The 27,237-nt window shown below is 38.3% G+C and overlaps 1 protein-coding gene across 1 annotated transcript in view; it reads right to left on the reverse strand.

Annotated features, from left to right (window-relative positions):
* Nucleotides 1–27,237, reverse strand: part of TNIP3 (TNFAIP3 interacting protein 3) — a 90,219-nt gene that overhangs the window by 13,294 nt on the left and 49,688 nt on the right. Inside the window, exons 3-10 of the mRNA XM_060147423.1 lie at nucleotides 22,143–22,229; nucleotides 18,385–18,465; nucleotides 16,416–16,481; nucleotides 14,891–14,998; nucleotides 12,713–12,841; nucleotides 7,831–7,950; nucleotides 4,815–4,940; nucleotides 699–749 (exon numbers count right to left, since the gene is read on the reverse strand). Of these exons, the coding sequence (XP_060003406.1) occupies nucleotides 699–749; nucleotides 4,815–4,940; nucleotides 7,831–7,950; nucleotides 12,713–12,841; nucleotides 14,891–14,998; nucleotides 16,416–16,481; nucleotides 18,385–18,465; nucleotides 22,143–22,229 (768 nt within the window). The remainder of the gene's footprint in view (nucleotides 1–698; nucleotides 750–4,814; nucleotides 4,941–7,830; nucleotides 7,951–12,712; nucleotides 12,842–14,890; nucleotides 14,999–16,415; nucleotides 16,482–18,384; nucleotides 18,466–22,142; nucleotides 22,230–27,237) is intronic.

The following is a 27,237-nucleotide window of genomic DNA, read 5'->3' on the forward strand; positions in this document are numbered from 1 at the left end:
TCCTTAAGGCTACTAGCGAACCAATGGACTAGAATGCTCCAATACCCAAGAAGATACTCTACTTTCTCAAAAGAAGGCACAAGTCTTTGACGTAGTTTTCCACTGTTGTGGAAGCAACTGCAAGAAATACCGAGGAAATATATTTCCCAGGTGTTTGTGAGTCTATGAAGAAATCTCTGTTTGCATGAACACACACTAAAGCTTGTGCTACTGTAAAAACGTGTTCTGTAACATGTGCTTTTCATGAGTGTTAGGGTTGAGAGGCCTTGGTGGTACCTAAGCCTTAACTCTCCACTGACATTTTAGTTGACAATGAAAAGCATGAGTTGTCCTAGGCCATCTGTACCAGAGTTTGAAAATGCCTTCAATTGGGACCATGAGGACCTGCTGTATTTGGGAATAAATGTGTAAAACTTAAAGTTGGAATTTCAAACACGACAAGAGGTTGGGCTTCCCTGGTGGCACAGTGGTTGGGAGTCCGCCTGCCGATGCAGGGGACACGGGTTCGTGCCCCGGTCCGGGAGGATCCCACATGCCGCGGAGCGGCTGGGCCCGTGAGCCATGGCTGCTGAGCCTGCGCGTCCGGAGCCTGTGCTCCGCAACGGGAGAGGCCACGACAGTGAGAGGCTCGCGTACCGCAAAAAAAAAAAAAAACCAAACACAAGAGGGCTGGTGAATTTCAGTAAGGATCAACATACCTGTTTTAATTGCCTTTCTAGTTTTTCTTTCTCCATCTGACCAGCTTTTATCTGTGGACAAAACAAAGGCATTTGTATATCAGAAAGAGCTCAAATGTTCTAAAGCTACTCTTGGCCCAGAGGGCAGTGATCTACTCAGAAATCAAGGGGGTGAAGCACTGATAACAGTCATGCCAACGAAAATAGCTGAGTTTGGGATTTTTCAGACAGGCACTGGTTCTATCTTGAAATTCCCAAATGAAGTTTGGAAAGTTGGATAGTTTAAAATTGTTATTCCAATTTGTTGGGGCCATTATAATTCTCAGTTTTAGGTTGATGTATTTAGCTCTAGCTATAAATATAGATATAGACATAGATATGGATATAGAAACAGCTGCTACTGCTTATTGAATGTAATTGGAATTGGTCAATTGTACAGTCAAAGGCTTCCACAATAAATTTTAAAAGTTGCATATGCACTTAATACATGCCAGTCAGTGATCTAAGTGCTTTACACTTAATAACTCACATTCAATCTTCCCAATACCCCTGTGTGATACTTAACATTATTATTCCTGTTTTACAGACGAGGTCACTAAGGCATGAGATGCTGAGTAACTTGTTCAAAGGCACACTGCTACACTTCATGCTTCTCACTATTTGAGGCCCAACCTCATCCAGCAGAGTCACCTATGCTGGGTTCCCCCAACATCTGACACATCTAGGGAAAGCTGGTTTTCTTTGGACTCTTTAGTAATGCTATTGTCATCCCTATATCCCTATAAAGCAAGGTCAAATGTCCCCTACTGTATGATACCTTTCCAAGTCCTACCTATCAGAATTATTCTCTCCTTTGGTCCTCCCACATAGATAGCATTTTACATTTACTATATGACTTTTTATAGTCTAACGTGTACTATGTACAGTCAGTTCTCATGATTCATGGTAGTTATGCTCTATAAAGTCACTGTGAACACCGAAGTAGCAAACACTGCACCATTCTCCCAGGGAAATGCAGGCTTAGGTTCCTACCAGCTTCTGGTCATGCCATTTTTGTAAATCAATCAATACATAATTTTGTTTTATGTGTGTTCTTTTAAAGACACCTCATTTAATAAATATTATAGATCCATTAACATGGAACTCACGGCCAATAGCGCTATATTCATCCCTGAATGAAGCCTATCTGACACATGCCTTTTCTCCATTAGGCACATCACAGCCTTCCTGTGCTCAGGAACACTGGACAGCACTTCAGCACTATGCTTGGGGGCCATTTTAAAAAAATGAAATCACCGGGGGCTTCCCTGGTGGTGCAGTGGTTAAGAATCCACCTGCCAATGCAGGAGACACGGGTTCGAGCCCTGGTCCGGGAAGATCCCACATGCCGCAGAGCAACTAAGCCCATGGGCCACAACTACTGAGCCTGTGCTCTAGAGCACATGCTCTGCAACAAGAGAAGCCACCACAATGAGAAGCCCGTGCACCACACCGAAGAGTAGACCCCGCTCGCCACAACTAGAGAAAGCCCGCATGCAGCAACGAAGACCCAACGCAGCCAAAATTAAAATAGAATAAATTTATTAAAAAAAAGTGAAATCACCACCAAAAAGCACAAATATGTGAAAAATGTGGCACTATATAGACCATGAAAAGGACACTTTTTACAGTATGAGATCTGAAAGAAGAAGACAGCATCAACTGTTGGACCTCCACTGGGAACAAGTGTGTCAGGAAGCTCAAGTATTTTGCTGCTCTGTACAAGATCACAAGTGACCTTAAAGGTGGCACAAGAATTGATTTTGGGGTGACAAATATATTTTAGTGAGTAGGCAAATTCACAAAAATGGAATCTGCAAAAATGATGAGGACAGACTATATATGTCCCCCTCATTATCTTGTGAGTCTTTTAATAGAATGGATCATTTTTTAGTTCCCTCACAGCATATAGCAGAATGCCTTGCAGAAAGAAAGCATCAAAATTAGATTATGAGGCACTGAATGTGGCAGGCTAATTATACAACTAAATGAAACTATTAAAAATTCTCCCTTCCAACAGATTATTTATGAAATACCTGTGAGCCATTACTTGAACTAGATGTTTCTGCATAGATTGTTTTTCACTTAACCCTGAGAACAACTTTGTGAAGTCATGAGGTAGGTATCATTATCTATATTTTACAGGTGAGAATGCTAAGAGAGGTTAAGCAACCTATTTTTAGAGACAGAGGTTTTAGAGTTATAAGAAACATTTTAGAGATCATCTACTCCAACGTTGTCATTTTACAGATGAAGAGAAGAAAGGTTGAATATTTGCCCAAGGTCCTCACTGATTGTCAAAGCAGGCATGAACATCGGGCTTTTATCCTTAAATATCTCCTAAGTATCTTTCACTTCACCACACTGACTGTTTTACCAGTCACTGCCTTAAAATGTCCTTCGTGAAAGGGAGAATAAACTCTGGTATGTAAGCAACTAGTGGCAGATCGATTTGACCTAAAAATTCCTTTGGTCAAGTGGTCCGTTTGGACCACTGGTAATACGCTACTCAAATAAGGTAATGCCTATTCTAACATGGCATTTAATCTGCTGTTAATACATTTAACATAGATTGTTAAACCATCTACTACATCCGGTGAATTCTGTCTTCCTTTCACCTGAGTAAATGAGACTTTTGAAGAATAAATGCTTGGATTATCATTATAAAGAAAATTTTGATAGTTTTAGCATATCACTAGGATCCTCCCCTAGTTCATAAGCAGTTATACTGTACTGTAATTAGACAATACATTTATTTTTTGATATCAATCAAAAATTACAGATAACACGGGAATGAAAATTACTGTGAATTATAGTCTATAATGTAAGTATCTGGTTGTGTGTTTCTGGCTGTACTACAGCTTTTATAAAGGCAAGAACATTGCCAGTCTAGACAAATATTTATCATCAATCTGAATTTAATGTAGTAGAATGAATAAAATTAAAATACGGCAGGAACTAAAATGATTTGTGCAGTGACAGCTTCAAAAAAATTAAGGCAGCTTTGCATGTAAGGCATACAAATTGAGACAGTGATTTTCTCACCAGGAACGATCAGAACATTTTCTTACCCACTGTTGTAAAAGTATGTTGCATGAATTATTTTCAGAAAAAGCATTGTATTATATTTTTACTGTTATTTTATTCCTTCCAGTTTCTTAGAAAGGAAATGGTTCTGCCAAATAATTCTCCAGGTAAAACTAGGGATTTAAAGTTAATCCTTAAAAAAGATGTCAAAGAAGAAACTAAATTTAACTCACAATCTACTTTGTATTAGGAAGAAGGCGATGACAAAGAGTTTAAAATCTCTTCTAAGACTAAGAATCTTAAAGCTACAGAGCTGTCACAGCCTGTCCCACAACAATTCCTTATTTATTGAAAAACACTGCATAATTTTGCAAATTAAAAATTTCGTGGTTCATTGTTTTTTCTTAAGCCAAATTTGTGTTAGCTACATTTCCCTCATTAACATCAATATTTACCCATCATGGCAACTTCCCGAGTCTATGTTTAATAAATTCTATTGCACCTAATTTTAGTGTGCTTACATTTAATATTCTATTCTAATAAAGTGGCTAACATTATCTGGCTTCCTGAGAGCACTCCAGTTACTTTAAATCTGGGAAACCACTGAACAAAATTCTTGGTTTCACTAGGTATATAAATGACATTTAGTATGTATGTTTTTAGAAGACAGGAACATTCCAACATAGCCCTTCAAAGAAAATGATAAGAATTTAGAAACAACTTCACTGTACTAGAGTGTTTTGGCTTTGAATTTGAGTGCTAGGTAGTTCCAACTCCCATTCTACCAAGATAAATATTATGAGAAAAAGATCAAAAGAATTGGATTTTATAAAAGACTTTGGAATCCAATTTCTTGGAAAACTCCTTAATATACTTAAGATGAAAGAAATCTCTAGTCATTTTCATCTCTTTACAAGATTGTTTAAGAATGACTTCATCCCAGGTGCTAATCTCTCAAAAAAGAAAAAAAAAAATCCAACAGCAATTAACAGAAGCCAAAATGTCTAGATTTTTAAATGAGAAAATAAAAATAAAATACATACGTGCTGGCAAAGATTATTGGACTTATACCTGAGAATTCAGCCTGTTCAACTGTGTTTGAGAAGTTTGATTAATTTGCTGTAGCTCCTCTTTTTCTTGACTAAGTCTTTCTCGGTCTGATCGCTCCTTTTTGAAGTCTTCTTCGTATATTTGCACCTAGGAAATATTAACTTACTGTTACTGCTAGCTTCCTTTTCTCTTAAGCCATTTAAATGAGTTCCGGAGAGGTGCTGTCTGGGTTTGTCCAATCTGAGACATTCCGTCCTCTTTTCATGAATATTTCTTTATGGTGGGGCTCTATCTTGATACATATGACTATAATTTTACCTTTCACTTTGTTTATAATGGCAGTTCTCAACTTTTTTCTCCTTGAGCATATATCAGAAATTCATAAGTAAAGTAATAACATGGATATTTTGAAAATAATTCCCCTCCCCGATTTTTTATTGCATATTCCATTGTTGTGATGAAGCCTTGCTCCTCCCACCCCATCAGTGTTAAGTTTCACTGTTTTGGAGCAAATCATCCATCTCTAAAACAAGGCTTTGATGTAAAAATACTGCTTGAAGTTCTGAAAGACAGTTTACTGACAATAGCTGCTAAGTGAAGCCACTAAATACTGACATGCCAAAGTTTCTAAATATAAATTATAAGTTTAGCACAAGATAGAAATGAAAGGCTCATGTATGTGGGAGAGCAAAGCATGTTTATTGAAAGATATTCACCAGAGTTGGCCTTTATAAGTAATTGTGGGAGTATATCATAAAAAAGAGTAACATTCTAGTGGAATGCCTCTCAAGAGGTACTCCAAATATTCCAGAAAAGTAATCAAAACAAACCCCCCCAAACCAGATTTAATTATTGTTGTTTTAATTGGCGTGGTGTTGGCTGATGGCTTGGAGACTAGAATGTGGAGTTATGAAAACAAATGAAGCTTAAGAAATGAAGCAAAGGATTTCCTCTAAAACCAGATTTAAACTACGACTTACATGGGAACCTAGTAGCTAGATTTCATCTATTAAAGTTAATGCACATTGCACCACCATCAGCAACAGTGCAACAAATTTTAACTACAGGATTATCAATTTTAAGTCAATAATAATAGAACAAAATGTAATAGGCAAGGGGGGGGGAATTAAATATTTTACATGGATCTAGATGCAGATAGACATATTTAATTTCAAGGCTTTATTCACCAGAAGGTTGCAAGGGAACTATACCCAGCCAGTCTGATATTTTGTTTTGGGGTGGTTTTTTTTTTTTTTTTAGTTGAGAGCTGAGGTTCAAATCCAGACACAGTTAAACCAATGCTCTGTAAATAATTACCAGAGGCATCTGAAGTGGGAGAAGTCCATCTGATTAGAACAGATGGACGCTCTTTATCAAACACAACACTGATAGCGATTTCAGCACTTAGATGGCCAAGATTCGAGCTCAGTTTCTTTGTGAATTTAAATCCTTTAGGGTTTCACACAGCACTTGGTGATGTAATGATTGTGGGTACCCAATTAGAAATGTGCACAGTTAAAATGTGAATGCCGAAAGCTAGCAAAAGGGCCATACAGAAATGAAGGAGACGGATTCTGGTCTACTCTTGGGGTTTATGAGAAGAAGAATACCTGCCATTGTCTGTATCAAATACGAATTAAACCTTTACTGTAAACACGTGTAAGAGCAACTCTCTCGCATGTGGTGTACATTATACGGGAGCACTGAAGATGACTCAGGTGTCTGAACGTAAGCAGTACCTTTTTCAGACGAATCCTGGCTAGAGCCAGTGGTACTCTAGGGGATGAGAATTTGGCAGTTTTAACACTCTGATTATGCACTTATTCTTTCCATGGGTCTATTTTCAAGCTCTATATTTGATCCTGAATGTAACGAAGCAGATTATTTCAAACTGAGTTGATAGAAGAGAAAATCCAACTTTATGTCAAATGCTCTGAATTTTTTAGATTTATAGATAGGTTACTTCCTATGAAGTAATAACAATAAAGTAAACAACAACAACAATATCACAATTGCTCTATTCTTCCTTGTATTGCATCAGGAATCCTTGTAATTGGCACTTGCTCAGAGCAAAACAGCCAACAAGTCATACCCAGGGGCATCAGAAAATAATACTTCCCGGCTCTTTGTTCTATGTCACCCTATCCCCAGCCCCTGCCATTGCTAACATATTTCTGACAATGTGTGCTTCTGGGATTGGAATTCCTATATTTCCTGTACTTATCAATATCACTATGAACTGTTCCAGCCCTTTGCTTATATTAGTTTATTTAACCTCTTACAGGAAAAGAGATGTGATATGCATGGGTGGCTCCTCAGCTAAGCCAGCTCCAGCTGGGTGAACTAAAATTAGCCTCAAGTAGTTTAGGCAGTGCTATATCCCCACAGCCCTGTGTTGCTGGTGCATGCAGGAGCTTAGAGAGAGCATCCTTTACTCTTGCTGTGCACTTGGAAACAGTGAGTGAAGCTGGGTGAGTTAGGAGGAGGAAACCATTGTACATCAGGAAATTCCTAGGTAGTGCCATCTGTATGCAGGGATAGATGAAGAGACCTGGCTCTTCAGTGACTATGACCAGTGCAGAGTATTCCCTTTAAAACTGCCCTCATTGTTCAAAAGCCCAGAGGCCTGCAGCTACAGAATAATAGCCCGGCTGCTACCATTTTCTGAAAAGGTCCAGAGTTTGGGTTAATAGTGTCTTCAAAATAAATCATGTCTACATGAAACCCTCTAGACCCAGTGCTAATAGAATTTCACTAAAAGGTTAATTAGCATGCCCCCTTTTTAAGTGTATAATCTTGGGCGAGCCACTTAATCCATCTGAAACTCAATTTTCTCTTTTTTTTTCTCTTTTTTCTCTAGAGTTGGACTAGCTGATCTATATTTTCCCATAAAGCTTTAAAATTAGGTAATTCTAATTAAAATACATGCAAAAACCTTTGACATGTTTTGAATAGGAGGACTTCCGGAAATAGCTAAAGCGGCATGAACAATGGGCCCTAAGTTCTCCACGTGACCGCTCCACTTTCAGCTTCTCACCTGCTGTTTGAGAACTTCCATTTCTGTCCTCATCTCCTCATGGCTGCACTCCATCTCAGACTTCCGCAAACAGTCCTCAGGAGATGAAGAACACTCCATTTTCAAGGCATCCTGAAGAGCCTGTGTTATAAGATAAGCACACTGTTGACCTGAGAGTTGCCACATCATATGAATTTCTCTACAATTCCTACAGTCATCTCAAGTGCACTCATAAGGTAGAATTTCATTTTTAATGCTACCTTCATCACTGAGTAACTTTCTTCATATATGCTTTTTTTTTTTCAGAATCTCCATCTTTTCTCCATGATGGTGCTTATGTTATTCAACTCTCATTGTTACTTGAGAAGGCTTTGGTGTTAGAGATCCTTCCACCTAGCCAACCATGAGTGGAAAACAGATACATAGCCTTTCTCTAGAGTCTGCTTCAGTCAAATATATGCTCCATCAATAAGGCTCGAACTTCAGGGAGCATCAGAATCACCTGGAGAGGTAGCAAACATGCCCACGCCTGGGCATTGCCTCCAAGGATCCTGAATCAGTATATCTGGAAGCAGGGCCTGAGAATCTGCATTCCTCAAAAGCTGACGTTCTGCTCTCAGATGACATTTAAAAAAATATATCTTCATTGAAGCATAATTGCTTTACAATGGTGTGTTAGTTTCTGCTTATAACAAAGTGAATCAGCTACGCATATACATATATCCCCATCAGATGACATTTTGAATGACGTATTTCTGCTATATAACCATGTCCCTTACAGGAGAGAGGGAAACTCACATAAATGGGAACCCAGGCAGATTCATTATCCATTGTTGTACGGTTCTGCTCTGTACTCCTTTAGCATAACGTGCCTTGGCCTAGACACAGTCATAATTATTCTCCAATAAAATACCCACTAACCCACTAGAGGGTGGAGAGAGTGCTCTGCTTTCTTGACATGCAGTACAACTTGGTGTTTTCACCGCGGGGTGAGGAAGTGAAGCAAATAAGAGACACTTAGATTTGCCAACCAGATCATCATCCTTACTCATAATTCCATGGCACTCTTACATATACTATACTTTTTCAGATTATATGAAAGACACTGTCTCTATTCTGAAGACTTTGGGCTCATGATGAGTTAAATAAAACGGCCGCCAAAAACTGTGACAGAACATACCTCATCCTGTTGTGGTTTCAGAGCCCACACACAATGTGACTACTTGCTCATTATCAAATGAGGCCTCTATACAAATAGAAAGGTTCACTTCCAAAGCTCCAAGACTTTACTGCCTCTATATTTCTTTAGTAGCTTCGATGGTGTTCATTTGATGATTCTATTAGTAACTCACTTCCCTGCATTACTACACAATATGGTCATAAGGATAGAAAAGAAAAGCAAATTTAAGGTCTTAAATATGCATAGTTAAGATTAGAAGGTTCCTAAAAGAATGTCTTATAGTCTAGCCTGACGTAAATATCATTTTTCAGGAAGTTGTAAGAAAAACAAGAACTTTTTTTTTCCTCCAAGAATTATTAGACAACAGAAGTTGTTTAATAATTTATGTTTTGTTAGAATTTATTGCTAAGCTACATAGTTCTAGGAATTATCATAATAGTTATATTTTTAAAACATGTGTCACTAGTAATAGAATCTAGGGTGGGGTAAACCAAGTGAGTCAAGATAATCAAATATGCTGGTTCTATATCCTACAGCTATGAATAGACTACTTTTGTAGGTTTTGTAATATCTGAATTTTCTGATCTACCTTTCATGCTATTCAGACTTCTAGAAATTTTGCAAATGAGTCATAAACGAAAGGCGAGTCTAGTAGACATTTATTCCATCTTGGGGTTTTCCAAGTTCCTTGAACAAACACCTGTAACCTACTCTAGAGCAGCAGTTTACCATAAGCACAGATATACTAAACAGATCTACCCATCTCACAATGGCAAGATGTCAGACACATCAGTTTTGCCCATGGGTGGCCCTGGTTGACTAGCCTCAGGTAATTTCTCTCACTTTGATCAAACATCTGGCTTCTCTGTCAAGAACCTGATGAAAACAATGCCCTTAGGTATCTCCCTCAAAGCAAATAAGTAAAATTCAGTACACATAGTTGTGTGAACTTCTGAAAACCATATGTTAATTGCTAAGGTGACATGCTACCAATTTCTGCTGAGACCGGCTCAGCAGGCAGTGGGTTTGTGCAAGTGGGGTGGACCCCAAATTTCCACACTGTAATGAATGGTGCACACAATTAGCTACCCAAATCATCATTTTGAGTAACTTCTATTTATTACAGTGGTAAAAGAGAACAGAAGAAAAATCTATACTGTAAAATAATAATTTCTTACATTTCATTAGACACTAATACTAAATGAGAAAAAACCTAAATGAGAAAAAAAATCTCTTTGCACTAAATGAGAAAAAATGAGAAAAAAAAATCTCTTTATAGCTCATCACTTTCTATCTATGTTTTTAAAGTGACAGTTGAAGGTATAGATGTGTGAGATGAAATCTTTTCTGGCTTGAAGTACCTTTTATTTTTTCTTACTACTCATAAGTAAATGTGTTACGCCTATTAAAACATGAATCTCAGGGCCAAAATTGGCTACTGAACATATTATGTACCAGCAAATTACATTAATTAGTTACTTCATCCATTCAACAAATATTTAAGAACATACTATGAGCAAGGCCCTGTTCTAGGCACTTGGAATGTAGCAGTGAACAAAAGAGAGAAACTCAGGGCCCCATTATGACTGTTGTCTTTGTGAGTCCCTTCCTCCAAATAAATATGTAGTAAAATTATATATTATAATTGCATTCTTACAAAGATGAATATGTTAATATGAAAATATATTTTCAACCTCATACTTTAGTTTTTTTCCTCTGACTTTAAGAGAAATTAAGCATATTAATGGGCCACTATAAGTATTGTGGGCCCTCAATACTGTGTCCACCTTGCCTAGGAGAGAAATCTGCCCTGCAAATATCCTGCCCACATGGAGCTTACAATCAAGACTGGGAGACAGGAAACAATTAAGATGATAAATATGAGACATTATGCATATACTAGAATGCAATGAATTCCAAGGAAATATTAAAACAGGAAATATTAGAAGTGGAGTATGTAATTTTAATTAAGATAACCAGAAAAATCCTCTTTGAGAAGATGACAAGCTCTGAATTTTACTCAAATTAATTTTTCTCATTGAGATTTTATGATTATAATCATGATTTTTAAAGTTTTTACTAATTAAAAAAGATTTTCTATAAACACACCTACACAAAAATGAAGGTTATACATGGGTTTGAGTAAAAAACAGAGTTCTCGGCTGTTTTAATTTCTACAGGCTTTATATCCTTGTGCCTACATTTATAGAAATAGAGAACAGAAGAAAACTGATAAGTAATAACATATCAAAAATGGGAGAGAGGGGCTTCCTTGGTGGCGCAGTGGTTGAGAGTCTGCCTGCCGATGCAGGGGACACAGGTTCGTGCCCGGGTCCGGGAAGATCCCACATGAGGCGGAGCGGCTGGGCCCTGTGAGCCATGGCCGCTAAGCCTGCGCGTCCGGAGCCTGTGCTCCGCAACGGGAGGGGCCACAACAGTGAGAGGCCCGTGTACCGCAAAAAAAACACACAAAAAAAACCACACAACAAAAAATGGGAGAGATTTCAAATATAATCTCAATTAATGTCAGTTCCTCTAATTCATTTGCGAAGGATTTCCAGCAGTGATTAAGACAGAAAATTCATTTGCCCTGAACTTGTATCTCTGAACATTGTTTTTCTCTCTTAAACGACAGAGAAGTACATGGTTTACGAAGTCAATCTCCAATTTCTCATTTTCTCCTGAATAATAACTTGCCCCATAAACATATCAAACATAGCATCACATTTGTAAAGCACCCTATCAACCATACAGGCATATAGTTAACACTTTGGGGATATTTAAGTTACACCTCTGAACACTACTTAACTACAAGATGGCACACGGTCCCAAAGGCAAGCACTGAGCACGTGTTTAAGGCCAGTCAACCACCTGCTCTTTTTTTAGAAGATAATTTCTGTTACTTTGGTCAAGAAATATCTAGCTTGAGAGATGACTATCTCAACTCAACCATGTATTACAACATATTACTACGGTCCACATACGATGTGGCTCTTGGAAAAGTCAACAGCAAAGGATTTAATTTTTTTCCCTGAACAAGTCAGCAATCCCTCCCCCCAAGAAAATTAAGGTTTAGTCCATTAAAACAACACACACACACACACACACACACACTCACTTACATGTCGTCCTTTTGCAGCAATTCACAGGTAGCTCCTTTGAATAGTTGTTGGAGCAAAGGCATTAAATCACCAGCATTTTCTTAATAGACCTACACACTACTCCCCAGCCCCCCATTAAAGGTGAGTTTTAGGCTTATTCTCAGGAAGGCCGCCATCTCATTTTTGGATTTGGCATTTACTTTGCTTCCATATAGTCTGTATTACACTCAGGAGCTCCACAGTGATGATTTTAAAGAGCAGCCTGTTTTCCTCAGGAAACTTTCGCGGTTGACCAAGAGATAACGCTACTATTCGCAAACACCCACTTGCTTTATGTGGTTCTTTGATCTACCAAAAAAAAAAGTTCTTACTCTCTTCTATACTTTCTCCTTATCTCTTTCTTTAATGACAATTCTTTGCAGAGACATGAATTCCCCCCCACATTCTTAGCCAAGTATGGCTGAACGAAGCAGATAGGAGTGATTTATGCAATTACAGAGACCTCCGTGCAAGCCCCCGAGACTGAGCCGCACTGCAGTGTGGATTTTGCTGTGAGCCTCAGCCCAGAAAGTGCTCTTTATACAGAAACCTCTCATCTCCCCAGCTTCACCTGGCCTGATACCTTATTGAGGCGTTTTATTTCACATTCAAAGTGTTGCTTCTTCTGGCTTGCGAGAGCAATTTTTTCCTTCAAAAGCGTATTCTCTCTCTTCAATTCATGTAATTCTTCATTTAGGCTCTCCTTTTCCTTCTGAAGTAGAAAGCAAGAAAACAAATTCAAAATCAATAAAATTCAGATGAGATGATATTGTAGGAACACTTCTGAAATAAAAAACAAACAAAAAACAGGACCTGCTAGATTTTCACTTAACATTCCATTCGAGCAATAATCTCTGGGTGGAGGTCAGGATTAGGATAGAAGAAATCTTTATGTTATCCTTACTGCTACTATGTTTTGCGACCCCAGAACAAGCTATCAAAATCCCCACTCCTCACTTTCAAGGGTCAAATAGGTCTGCAGAAAAAGCTACTTGCTCTTACAAGGTCATGAAAGAGTGACTCACTAAAAATAACTGAAAGTTCTAATATGCAAAGTGTCATTGCAACAAAAAATACCAAATATCTCAAAGCCCAATCCTGCATCATTCAGGACTGGTGAGAGACAAAGAAGAGGATAAAAGATAAAACCTCAGGCAATAAGACATTTCACCACAGATAATTATTCAGAGCACTGTATTGTTCTGATGATTACTTTTAAAAGGTAGAGATGAGCTAGTCCAACTGCCATCACTCCTCCACTTTTCAGATCACCTTCAAGGAATCCAGTGTTTTAAGTAACTGAAGCAAGGTCGGTGGCTTAGACAATAACAGGATTCAGACAACATCTGCCTCCTATCTCTTAATTTTATATTCTGGACAGTAAACTTTTTGTGGAGTGAATTGAATTTTTAACTAGACTGCAGTTTTATTTAACCCAGTAAAATAAACATTCTGGAATTTAGGTAAATCAAGATGAGGAAATAGCTAAGATATACGTTAAAGTATATTATTTTAATAGCTAATATTTCCCATCACAATGATTAAAGAAATCTACTTTAGGTGAGTCGTTTTCTTTAAAAGTGAAAACACTTCTCTTTGCCTTTGTTTAAACAGAATAGGTCCATGTGTACACAGAAAATTTAGCAATCTTTTTCTAACTCAGCATAGTTTAAGAGAAAATTATTTCCACAAGAAAATGGTCCCAACTGCATAGGGAAGAAGTTACCATGATTCCTGTGCTGCATGTAAATGGAACCGAAAGGGACTCTTACGTGGCAGAAAGGGAGTTGCTAAGCAAGGAAGGGAACCTGAACTGATGATGTCTGCACTGATTGGTGACATTGCCTTAAGATTTATGCATGTTTTAAAATACAGCTGCTGCATCACAATATTAGTCACAAGACTTCATCTGAGAAAATCTACCCTTCTCGTTCTTTCCTAACATGCCTGAAAAACATGAGAGGCCATTAGAGCTCAAAGGCCTCCTCCCATTTTCTACAAATCCATGTAGTCCCATAACTAGAAGTAAAACCGGGAATCTATTTTAAGAGAGGCCATCACCTCAATGGCCACCTTCTAGTTCTCAGGAGGATTAAAGGGGCCTTCCAGTCTGGAGACTGGGCTCAAGTCCTATTTTTCCATGTGCTACATTATTGACATTAAGTCATCTAAGCCCTACGTCTCAGCCTTCTCATCTTTAAAACGGCAAAAATAAGAGTTTCCTCACAGATGGGCTGAGGATGTTAAATGAGACGATGAGGGTGAGATACTTTTCAAAAGTGTTATATTTTTAAGATGACAAAGGTAATACTTATTTGTAAAGCTCTCTGTAAGCTGAAAAGCAGCTGTACAAATACAAGGAATTGTCATATTATCAACACTGGTAATAAAAATGATTAGTATGAGTAAAAGCAAAAACGCAAAATGAATTTTCTCCTAGGCTGCAACGTCCGAGAAAGATACCCCAAAGCCCTGGCTCAGTTCTGCCCGCGGGTGGAGCCGGGCAAATTAAGGTCTGCCTGTTTGCGCGACACAGAAGGAAGTGAGCCGGCCCCTCCCGCCCTCTGATTCTAGAGAAGTGGCCCCTATTTTTGGCTCTGGGGACTTGCGTAACCCGTACACCCTTGCCCATCGGTCACCGCTCTGCAGAGGGTTGATTTGAATAAACGGTTGGTTCTCAACCGTCTGGAGGCAGGGCCCCCCCCTTCCCCCTACCGCGCGCTCCTGGGGGCAGGGAGGTCGCTCCCCGAGCCCCGCCCACCTCCTCGCGCTGCTGCAGGTCGCTCTCCCTCTGGCTCTGCTGCAGCTCCTTCTCCAGCGTGCCTAGGAAGCTTTCTGCGGTGTCCAGTTTCGTTTTCAGCTCTGCGACCTGAAGAAGTGGTTCACAGACAGCTGCAGACACCTCGCCTGAAGCCCACAACCCCCTGGATTTATTCCCAGCCTAAGCACCCGGGGACAGAACTGGCTCAGTCTTGGGCATCCCCTAGGGAGTGGCTCTTCTTCCCACCGCCCCAAACCAAGATCGGGTCTTTTGCTTTTAAAAAGAAGTTTCCTCTACAAGAGAAAAAAGCAAACACCAAAACGGCCTCCAGCCTCCTTTCTCTAGACCACACCACTTTCGAGGAAATAAACCCATAGACCTTAAGGGAGCCTTCTAGGCTTGTCATTCTATTCTCAGGTCGCAAGGTGTGCCTCATCTGATCTGAAAAGGACAGCGAAGGATAGGGGATAAGTGAATATACCTACCTTGCCGAAAAACAGACGTGACCTTTAACTCATCAGTAACCTGCAGCATTTGACCTGCTACTAAATGCCAAATTAGTCATCTGAGTGACAAGGGTCCAGAAAAGCCTTAGGGACAGGCGCTTCATCAAAGATGGGAACTGTGACCATTGTTAACCCTGGGTCTTCATGCAGCTGCAAGCCGTTCAGGAAGGCAGCTTAAACAATTTTCTCTGGGATCATGTGCTTTAAAATTTGGAGATCCCAAAGCTGTCCAGACCAAATATTATAAGGTGGCTTGACCATGGCTTGGTGTAGTGAAACGTTACCCTGCTCTTTCCAAATTTAATACTCTGAGTATCAAAATGAGGAAGAAAAGAGCAATACTAATGTACTTCTCATGTGTGGTCAAGTTTCTTGACTCTGAATTATTTTGGGGAGTTTACCTTCTCTTTCCTCTCTTTTAGAACATGGAATGGTTTTAAATTATAAACTGACTTTTACCCTTTAAAATATATTTCCTCCAAAAAAAATTCTTTCTCACCAAAGCAAAAGTTTCTTGACAGAGAACATGCTTTGGAGAGAAGAAGGGATTCCCCACTTCCCCTCACACGCTGTTAACACTGCTTGTCTCCTTTTCTGTGGAAAACAGCTTATGCTATAAAGAATTAGAGAAGTAGCCTTGCACAAAAAAGTATGAACTTTAAGCCATTTCTCTCCTCACATATAACCTTGTGTTTTTATGGCTGCTAGTAACAAAGCCGAGGCCAGGATACTGTGTGAGCTATGATAAATGTGGGCAAGAGCTCTAGAGACGGCACTGGGGGCTATATTTAGTACCTTTCTTCTGCCATGCTTAAGACAATTCACTGACACGTTCCTTCGTTCATTAATCTTCAGTACCAAGAGGCCAATAATGCACTCAGCACCCTCCCCTTCATCATTTTACAACAGACAGCTGGCTACCCACAAATCTCCTGTAGTTGAAATCAATGAGACTCTTCACATACTTGTCTCCCCGAGATTACCGATTTAAAGCAAATACCAAACAGAGAGGTGTTTACCTTTCTTTCATATAACTCTTTCATGCTTCTAAATTGCTGATCCCATTGCTGGTTAACTTCCAGGAGCTGAAATTATTAAAGTTTGGTAAAGCAACAAAGGATTTTGCCCATTTGGAAATTTAGCCAAAGTGAAATCACTTCTCGAGGCTACTAAGGTTTTGGAAGCCATGGGTGAAGACAATATTCCTTCCACCAAGTTCTGGTAGACCTGGGATAAGTTAATTGAACACATTCGCCTTTCATAATTGGTTCACATATGAAAAACTATTAAGCCTTAGGTATATCCTGACTAATCAGCTGAACAGTTTATTAGCAACTTCTAACTTTGTTTAGTTATTTGAATTTTCATCTTTTTGTTTAATCTAACCAGAATCTGATAAAAAATTGTAAGTATTAATGGTTTTATGTAAGATTTATTAATATTTGAAGGGCCTTTTTTCAAACCTTTCCATATTTTTTATGTGCTTATATTGATTATTAAAATGAAATATTTCTTCTAGCTTTTTAAAGGCAGAATTTATATTAAAAAATTCCAAGTTCGGGCTTCCCTGGTGGCACAGTGGTTGAGAGTCCGCCTGCTGATGCAGGGGACACGGGTTCATGCCCCGGTCTGGGAAGATCCCACGTGCCGCGGAGCGGCTGGGCCCGTGAGCCATGGCCGCTGAGCCTGTGCGTCCGGAGCCTGTGCTCCGCAACGGGAGAGGCCACAACAGTGAGAGGCCCGCGTACCACAAAAAAAAAAAAAAAAAATTCCAAGTTCAATTAACTGATAATCATTTGCTTGCAATACTGTGTTTTTTTTTTTAAAAATCAGTACATGATTTGTATTATATACTCAGCTAATGGATAATATCACCTTTTTGGAAGCATAGGTTTTTCAGGGAAAAATAGTTTTTGTCATAAGACAATATTTAGAAACAATTTAGGCTGCAAACAATTTGAAAGTTTTAAAACTGTGTGCCAAATAGATGAAAGAAAAAACACTAAGACCTGTTTTCAGTTTTCTTGTAAGGGAAGTCTACAACTTTCCACATTAAGAGAAATTCCAACACCTATAAATATGGGACAGACATGGAGAAGACTGTCGCAATGACTAAAATGTAGCAAGACTTTCTCTTAATTACAAAACAAAATATCTAATCCAGAGTGGCAGTTGCTAGGTAACTCTTATGCTGGAAATAGATATGACTATTTAGTATAAGACTATATAATATTATTATGTAAAGATCCCTGATCTGTTGTGATTTTAGGGACTAACATTTCTATGCTATGGTAACATTACTCTGCTATAGTTCAGTAATTTTCCAGAAGGGCACACTATTTTATGCAGTATCAAAGAAGGGTAGAGGAAACCATAGAAGAAAACATGAAGGCTGTAGCACAGAAAATGATTTTGAAAAGGAATTACAAAATTGACAACAGAGTGTCAAGGAGAACTGTCAAGGAGAATAAAGAGGTTCTAATAGTCATTAAACTCTGAAAAACGGAACTCAAAATAATATCCATCACATTCCCAATGACATTTTAAAACAAATTTCTTTTATGATAAAGCTCCTTAACCCCTGTTGGTCAGATGCCCAACTCATGAAGTCATAGCACCTAATCAGTGATACAATAAAGCCTCTGACAGTTTGAGTTTCAAGGTGTGTCAAGTGCCGAGCATGAAGGGCACAGATGATAAGCTCACCTAGCCCGTGTGGAGGAAATGTCTAAGTTTTGAAAAAAATTAAGATTATAATTATTGGATTTATGGCTTTGTCATTTTTATTCATTTGCACAAGCACTGAGAGACCGAGTAACAGATATGTAGGTGAATAAGAAAGAAGTATTTGCTCTCAAAATAATGCAGTCCAGTATCCTTAAGATAAATACTGTGACCCAATAACAAAAATAAAAGGCACTAGATGCCTATTTTATTCTCAGCATTAATCCATGGCACGTGTTGCTTCAACTAATATTTCAAAATTACCTCTTTTCTCTGTTTTTCCAGGCACCTTATCTTTTGTTCAAGGAAATTTGTTAAGTTCTTTCTTCTCGATGATTGAGTCCACTTAAAAAAAAGAAGAAGAAAAAGAGTGAAACAGAATAGTCTATAAACAGGAGAAATGCTTCTCTTCACAAACTCTCATGTTGTAATTCATAAAAATATTTTAGCAATAATAATGCTCACACCATAGTCCTTCATAGAGACCTGTTGATGAAAAAGCTTTATATTTTAGACTCTTTTATATGAATTAAGTACCAAAATAATTACGAATGTATCTATATATGTATATATATATCTAGATATATATATCTATATATAGATATATATCTATATATAGATATAGATATATAGGTATAGATATAGAGATATATATATCTCTATATCTATAATGTATCTATATAATGTATCTATATATAATGTATCTATATAATGTATATATATCTATATCTATATATATAGATATATATCTATATCTATGTATCTATGTATAATTTATCTATATAATATATCTATATAATGGGCAAGTAAGAAATTAGGATTTTATGAATTTGGATTTCAACCCTTTTCCAAAAAAATGAAAATTCAGAGTATAATGTATATAGAAATCAGGTAAGTTTCATGGATATATGTTAGGTATGTACCTGGTAAACATTTCTAAAAAATCATTTTTGTAGACATACCCATGATCTGAAGAGTGGCCCTGGCAAAAGTCAGAGAAGTGATAGAACCACCAAGAAAAAAAGACCAACACACTACAGTTAAATGGCAACAAATTGATTCTGAAACAATAATACAATAAATTAACTACCTCAGTGACCATCATTATGATTATGTTATAGAGGTGGGCATAGATTATCTGGTATTTTGTAATTTTAACCAGCCCTTTGTATAAAGCTACTAGGTGACAAACTTAGATTAATAATAAATCATTGGTGTGGTGAAAAATTAACCACCTTTCTTTTCAGTTTTTTTTAAAAAAATATTATTCATTTAAAGAAAGCACAAAAGCTCTGGAAACTGCCTGCCATCTGTCTAAATCGACCATCAACAAAGTTCTCTTAAGTACTGTTTTCTCTGTTTTAACTCAATAGTCTTAAAACCATCGCATGGCTGAGTCATACAAGTAATACAATGAATGGAGTAATGAGGGTCGTCCCTAAATCTGCTATTCAGTTTCAGGCTCAATAGCTATTGTGGACCACGAAATTGCTTAAGGGTATTCATGAACAATTAAGAAATATTTTCAAAACATGTTGGCCTTTGCCACAAACGTTACAGGAAATGCCGTTTTGCAATCATCACAGGATTTTAAGGACTTTTTTCATTAGAAATGATTTATAAAACTATTTTCTATCTTTTCTCTACTTATCTTTGTCTCACAATGTTTTAGGATTCGAGGGTATTTTATACCTCTATAGATGCTGTTCTTAGTTTTCTTAGCTACTTCCTATTCAGATCCATGTGTAACTAAGACTGCATTTAAAAAGAGACGTTCTTCCGTAGGTCAACACAATCAGAATGATTATACCTGCTTCTGACCTCAAGGTGGTTTAGCCCAGTGCCAGAAGTGACATCAATTTCCAGGTGACAAGTATGTCGGGTCCTGCAATTGAGATTTCCCTCTTTTAGGAAGACTTCCAAGGGACTGGACTTATTCTGGATCAGCACAGACTAAATATTAGGCATCTTTGATTTGGAGAATGCTGTGAGCCAACCCTACTTAGTGTGTCCTGGGCTCTGTGAGGCAGAGGTTTGGTGAGACTGGATTCTAGACCAGTGGTTCTCACCACTGGAGCGCATCAGAATCACCCTGGGAGCTTGCTAAACATAAGGCACCCTGAACACTGATCAGAATTTCTGAAAGGGAGCCATAGCACCTCTACCTTCTTTTTAATAGATTACTTTTTAAAGCAGTTCTAGGTTCACAGAAAAATTGAGTGGAGAGTATAGAGATTTCCCGCATCCCTATTGCCCCAACAAATGGGTAGCCTGCCCCATTATTGGCATCCCCCATCAGAGTGGTATATTTGTTAATAGATGAGCCTACATTGACACATCATTATCACCCAAACCCACAGTTTACATTCGGGTTCCCTCTTGCTGTTGTACATTCTATGGATTTAGACGAATGTGTAATGACATGTATCTATCATTTGTAGTACCATGGAGAATAGTTTCACTGTCTTAAACATCCTCTCTGCGCCACCTATTTACCCACCTCTATTTTTAATAAATATCACTGATTATCATGAGTTACACTAAAGTTCAAGGTTCTTCCATTCCATACCACGCTTCGGAATATGAATTTTAGGTCCTCAAAAAGTCTTTTTTCTATTTGTGATATAGACCAAAAAAATAAAAAAATAAAAATCTGTGACCAACAAATATTTGTATGACCCTACTTTCTGGGAATCTAGATTAAGAGTAATGAGATAGCATGCATTTTTTTCCATATATAATTTTCTCTGGAAAAAAATTATGAAATATTTTGACCCTTGATTTTCTTATAAATGAGTTATTTTTAATTTTTATTTATTTATTTTTTGCGGTACGCGGGCCTCTCACTGCTGTAGCCTCTCCCGTTGCGGAGCACAGGCTCCGGACGTGCAGGCTCAGCGGCCATGGCTCACAGGCCCAGCCGCTCCGCGGCATGTGGGATCTTCCCAGACCGGGGCATGAACCCGTGTTCCCTGCATCAGCAGGCGGACTCTCAACCACTGCGCCACCAGGGAAGCCCTGAGTTATTTTTAAATAACTTTATAAAAATCATTTATAAAATGATTTAGTAGAGATATTAAATCTGCAAGACAGAGAAAGCACAGCAATAGGTATGGCTTATAAGTCATAAATGTATCACTACGGATTTCTCTGAGGGTTAATCAACATTTTACCACCATTCATATGTCTTAGGTGTGCATTAAAATGAAAGAAACTCAATTAAATACAAAGTTTTGGGGAAACTTTTCACTTGTTTTTGCTGTGCTTCCCTGTTGCTAATAAAGGCATAGAAAGAATTTTAGTCACTGGTCCTTCTAAGGGCTCATTTAAAGAACATTTATTCCCTATAAAATGTAATCTGTGTTCAAAGTATTTGGACCTTGATTTCTCATTTACCCTAATACCCAGACCAACTTCTAAAAGATCCAAGTTCTGAGACTGCTAAATTAAATACCTAAATGTACCAAAAAGTCTCAGAGTCCTATTATATCTTAGTTATCTCTAAAAAAATCTTTAAGAAAGCACTTTCATTCATTCATTCAATCAGTAAGTATTCATTCAGTCATTCAATCAGTAAGTATCTGTTGCAGTAACCAGTAACAGAACAATGACTGTGGTATTAATTACATATATAGAAGTATTTCACCATAGATACTCTATTGCTATAATAGCTTTTATTTCTAACCACACAAATATAATATTCTTTTTACATTTTACATTAAACCAAATTCCTTGAAATCAAGAGCAAAATATGAAACACAGAATCGAAAAGCTGACAGGACAAGATTTTATTTCTCACTTTGTAAAAGAAGAAATGTAGCTCAGAGGTGTCAAAGGAAATGTAACCAGTCACCTAGATATTTTTCCTTTGTTGAATAACATCCTTGAAATATATAGAGCAGATCTTAGTTAAAGAAAGCAAACTAGCCATTTCTACTTTTATTAATCATTGCATAACTCGCCATTAGCAATGCTGTCGATGATATATATGGTCAATTTATCCCCTAGAAATGCGTTCTTACCTCTGCATGCTCAGTAGAAGTTTCTGTACCACTCATTCTAGTTGTGCACTGTAGGAAATGTGCCACGGAAGCTGGTTTTTCTGGAGTCTTGGAGAGCAGAAAGAAAAAAGCAAAGAAAATATCTCTGAATGGTGTCTTTTAAAGTCAGAGCAAATATATATATAATTTTTAAAATACCACACAAATAGTTAACTGATGATAGAAAATAATAGCAACAGTTTTTCACTGAAAATGTACAGAAGTGACACTGTATGTGAATTATACAGAATAAGGTTAAAAGCACAGCAAGTGTGATTATAACTTTTCTTCTCTTCCAGATAGGGATTTCCCAGGATGTCTCAAGCTGCAGGCTGTGACTAACACGCAAGGCACATAAGCCTTGCTATGGTATGTAAATTGTCATTCTTCCCTTACTGGAAGTTTCTCCCACTGGAGGAAGAAGTTACCACAGAAAGCCTAGGCAAGCCAAGTCTTTCCTCAGTAGACAAGCTGCCGTAACTTCACTGTATTTCCAGATCAATTAGGTAACTGTTGACTTTTTGACAGCCCAGTTCCTTGCTTCCCTAAGGGAAGGATTTTCTGGCAATGCCTTATACATGTCAGCTTAGCTGTGCAGAATTTAATGAGTCATACATAATTCTCATGGAACTAAAAAGAAAATAATTCATTACAAGGTTATCGGGTATTGTTCGTAAAACTAATCTTCTGTATTGGCAGGAAGTTTAAACTTGGTTCTCAAGTTTAAAGTCTCAAGACTGTCTTTTCCGTAGGTTGTCCACATTTTCTCCATGATCCCATGGAAGTAAAATCTTTGCACTAACATTTACCTTTAATGAGTTGGTTTGTCGTTTTACAGGGCACTGAGATAATGGAGCACGTGATAAGTAGGGCAATTATACTCCAATAAAGATGTTAAAAAAAAAAAAAGCACGGAAAGCAGATGTTTGGAGCTACACAGATGGGCTGTGATAGAGCAGAAGACCTCATTCTTGACTTGGAGGAGAGGGAACAGAAGAAAAGGCAACAATATAGAAAGGAAAGAATGTGTTGCTGAAAGGAGAAAAGGAAGAATTTAGTCAATCACTTAATTTACATTTTTCTTTAGACCTCCCTATTTGATATCCACATATATGTAGGATAAATCCTAAAACTCCTGAAATTCAGATTCTTTAAAAGGGAATGAACGGGTGGCTAAGATTTGGCCCTCCTTTTTCTCCTTTAGATCTTCTACCCGTCTCTTCTTGGGCTCCAGCCGAACTGAATTCCCTCTGCTTCCTGAACTGGTCACGCCCCTTGACATCTGTGGCTCTCTCCACCTGGAGTGTGTGTGTGTGTGTGTGTGTGTGTGTGTGTGTTTACTTTCTTCTGGTTTCTTGGTCTGTTTGGGGGGTACACTTGAGTGAAACAGAATGATATTTCCTTAAGGAAATATCCAAAAGTACAAGTGGGAATGAAATTGTTCACAGTTCTAAAGGTAAAACTTATGACTCACATATGATTTGACTTTAGGGAATATAAGCAGGGATTTCCTGGAGACTGACACTTCATTAACAGTAAAATCTACACATCAGAAAAGAATAAAAAAGACAATAACATAAAAATATATTTTTTCCCTCCCAATCCCTGCTGCAACACACACACACACACACACACACACACACAAAACATAATTATACAAGGTTCAAGGTTCCCTTCAGCCTTATTTGTGTATTTGGTAATAATAACCCAGTGGACGTGTTAACACTGACCTAAAGAAGTGGTTAGAAAGCACATTTTCTGGCCAGGCACTGTCGTCGTTGGGTCCCCTCTGTATGGGCCTCCTGTTGCACATTCATCGTTGTAGCCCATCATGATGTGAGTGATTCTACTGAATGGAAATCCTGTATCTTTGCATTTTTTATTATAATTTTTTCCCTCTTTTTCTGCTATGGCAGTTTAACAACAAACAGATTTTCTATTAGCTCCAGAGAGCCATGTGGTGATTTATGAATAAACAATAACTTCTGGAGTGTCCCAAGTTCGGTTTGAGAAAAAGGGAATTTGCATTAGTACTGTCCTAGGAATAAACTGGATATTTTCTGTTACATATGCCCTCTTCACCTCACCTCCATCCCTTTCACATATGCTGTATACTTTAAGAGTCTGGCTTTTAGTCAAGCTTTGTTTCATGAGAGAAGTCTCACTAGCTGCAATAACCTTCAGAGAAATGGACATGTCACTCCATGTTTCCAAAGTGATTTTGAAGAGTCTTCATTTCTCAAGTGACTAAAATAATCTCTAGAGGAAAATAACTAACAGAGGGAAATATGGTGAAGTAAAGGACCAAGGAACTACCGGTCAGTGGTCTGTAACTATCATTCCGGTTGATGATAATTCTCTCAAAATTAGTTCAAGAGAGATCATCACATTTCTACACATGCTTGGAGGGATTCTTTGGCAGGTAAAATAAACACGGTTTTTTCTTTAATATCCATTTAGAATGGGGGTTAAAAAACCTCCTTTGCTTCCTGAATCTATTTGCATAGATTTTTAAGTGAATGTGCTATCTAGGTAGGAGAGAGAGTACGTGGTGGTGACTAAACATCTGACTCTAGAGTCCAGTCATCTGGATTCATATCTCAGCTCTACCTTCACTGCTTGTAAATCTGGGGATGATGCTTAAGGCCCCTAAGTCTCAACTTCCACATTTGTAAACTAGGGATAGTAGAGGTGTCCTCTTCCTGGGGTTGCTGTCTGTGATAATATATAGAAGAGCTTAGATGTTAATAATAATATGACCTTAAAGATAGGGACCATCAATCATTTACACATCACTTACTATGCACATGGCACTAAGTGGATTCCAAAGGAAAATAAACAAAAGTAACAAAAGTTCCTACTTCTAATGAAATTTACATATCTATAAATAAATAAATAAATATATATATATATATAGAGAGAGAGAGAGAGAGAGAGAGAGAGATGACTGTAAGAATTCAGAGAGAGCTCATTCAGAGCTTTAATCATTATTGCAGGAGTTGGAATATCTGCTGGGCCTTGAAGGCTGGATAGGATTTTCATAGATGGTGAGAACTGAGATATATTATTGTAAGGGGAGCAACTTAAATGAAACAGAGATGGACAAGCCTAAATATGAAGGATTATAGCAAGCTCAGTGTAACTAGAGGGGGGCTCATGTGGTCTATCTAAAGTCGATTTAGATCAAATTGTGAAAGGCTTTTAATTTCAGACTAAGAAATTTTAAGTCTATTGCATAGGCCATGCAAAGACCCTTGAGGAAAGGAATTATATGATCAAAGTGGCTTTTTAGTAAAAATAAACCTGGATATGCACATTATGTACTAAATGGGTTAGACTGACAACTGCAATACCACTTAATAGATAGTATCAAAAGTAATATTCAAAATACTTAACATCTCGTGGTAATCAAAATATTTAATAATCAGCTCACCTGGGGCACTCAGAATGAACCACACCTCTGAACTCCAGACACCTATATTAATTGCCTACTCACCATACCTGTTTGGTTGCTTAATAGGTACCTTCTTATCCACTTATATAAAAGCTATTTCTTGATCTTCCCTCACAAGACTCGTCTTCCCCATCACAATGACAAATTTCATGCTCTGGACTAAGAACTTTGGAGTCATCCTTGACTCCTCTTTTTCCTCACAGCTTATACCCAATCTAACTGAACATTTTTTAGGCTCTCTATAAACATACACAGAGGGCTTCCCTGGTGGCGCAGTGGTTGAGAGTCCGCCTGCCGATGCAGCGGACACGGGTTCGTGCCCCGGTCCGGGAAGATCCCACGTGCCGCGGAGCGGCTGGGCCCGTGAGCCATGGCCGCTGAGCCTGCGCGTCCGGAGCCTGTGCTCCACAACGGGAGAGGCCACAACAGTGAGAGGCCTGCGTACCGCAAAAAACAAAACAAAACAAAAACCAAATAAACAAAAAAAAACATACACAGAAAGGAGAGCAGCATGTTGCCACTAGAGACTTCCCAGTTTAAGGAGAGAGTGAAATAAACGTGCAATTTTATAAATTTTCAAAATGGAAACTTTAATGATTACTTCCTGATTTTATTCACATGAAAATTCTTAAGAGAGCATCCAGTAGTTACTGACATCTGTCTCTGTGTCAAATCCTAGTTCCATCCTTTACTAGATATGTGAGCTTGGGCAAGAGGCTTAGCATCTTTGCATTGATCAAGCCACCATCATCTCCTACCTGGATTACTGCAATACTATTGCAATGTTCCTTGCTTCCCCTCTGGCTCCTTTCCCATCTATTCTCAGCCCAGTAGCCACTGTGGGTCTTTAAAATATGTCATTTCATGTCACTCCTCTGCTCAAAACCTTTCAATGGCTTCCCATCTCAGAGTGAAAGCAAAACTCTTTATAGTGGCCCACAGGGTACTAGATACTCTAGCCTGTGCCCCTCTGACCTCTTTCTCTGTATCCTCCTGTTTGTTCACTCTGCTCTATGTCCTGGCCACACTGCTGGTCCATGAACCTGTCGTGTGCACTCCCTGTTCTGTCCGCCCAGAACTATCTTTCTCCTAGATAACCTCATGGCTCATCCCACCCTCCACCCCAAACGGGTAATTGCTTCAATGTCATCTCTTTATTAAGATCTTACCTACCCCCCCCCATTTAAAATTACTCTCCATCCCAGTGCTTTCCTGCTATATTTTTTCCACAGCACTGTATATCATACCCTATATATTTTTCTTCTTTGTTCTTGGCCTCCCACCATTAGAGCTTAAACTCCATGACAGCAGTTGTTGTCTGCTGTGTTCATTCTGTATTTCTCGAACCTAAAATAGTGCCAATTATATTAGTGCCTATGCAAGTACACAAGGTGCTCAGACACACGTAAAGCCTCCTCCTTACCCAAAACTAAATCTGTAATGTTGCTGAGTCATGTATCTTCTCAAGAGGTTGTAGAAGATCTCAAGATCAGAAAAGTCAACTTCTTGGCCTCCAAACTAGTAAATAACCTCTCTTTCATACCCCAAACCTGGGTTTGGACTAGAAGAGCCCCATGAGAGGCGTGTCCCAAATTCCAGAGCCTCAAGGGGGATACAGGCTGT

This window comes from Lagenorhynchus albirostris, chromosome 4 (genome assembly GCF_949774975.1).
Source record: "Lagenorhynchus albirostris chromosome 4, mLagAlb1.1, whole genome shotgun sequence".
In the NCBI taxonomy this organism is placed as follows: Eukaryota; Metazoa; Chordata; class Mammalia; order Artiodactyla; family Delphinidae; genus Lagenorhynchus; species Lagenorhynchus albirostris.